Source organism: Penaeus monodon, chromosome 32 (assembly GCF_015228065.2).
Source record: "Penaeus monodon isolate SGIC_2016 chromosome 32, NSTDA_Pmon_1, whole genome shotgun sequence".
In the NCBI taxonomy this organism is placed as follows: domain Eukaryota; kingdom Metazoa; phylum Arthropoda; class Malacostraca; order Decapoda; family Penaeidae; genus Penaeus; species Penaeus monodon.
Window position 1 is genome coordinate 29,843,890 of NC_051417.1, and position 291 is coordinate 29,844,180.

At 53.3% G+C, this 291-nt stretch overlaps 1 protein-coding gene across 1 annotated transcript in view; it reads left to right on the plus strand.

Moving 5' to 3' along the window:
* Positions 1–130, plus strand: part of LOC119593636 (altered inheritance of mitochondria protein 21-like) — a 10,986-nt gene extending 10,856 nt beyond the window's left edge. The window contains exon 4 of the mRNA XM_037942588.1: positions 65–130. Coding sequence (XP_037798516.1) covers positions 65–130 — 66 coding nt within the window. The remainder of the gene's footprint in view (positions 1–64) is intronic.
* The last annotated feature ends 161 nt before the right edge of the window (positions 131–291 follow it).

Genomic DNA, 291 nt, shown 5'->3' on the forward strand with positions numbered 1-291 from the left:
GCTTTTGTTATTATGATTTCTTTCCAACTGGCGTATCAAATGATGGAATTTTAATCGCCCATAGTCCCGGTCGCGCCAAGATTGCCTCACGCTGCATACCTGTAATAGAGAGATATTAATACAGTCTTAAGATGCACCTGAGGCAGTTTTACATCTCTGACGTTCCGTTCGAGTGGCCTTTACGACGCGCGCGAGTAATGTCCCCGCGGAAAATGGCGGAGCGGGTCGGGCGCAGAAGGGCCTGCGCGGAGACACGACGCGGCTGCGGGGTCGGGAGGCACTGCTTCAGAT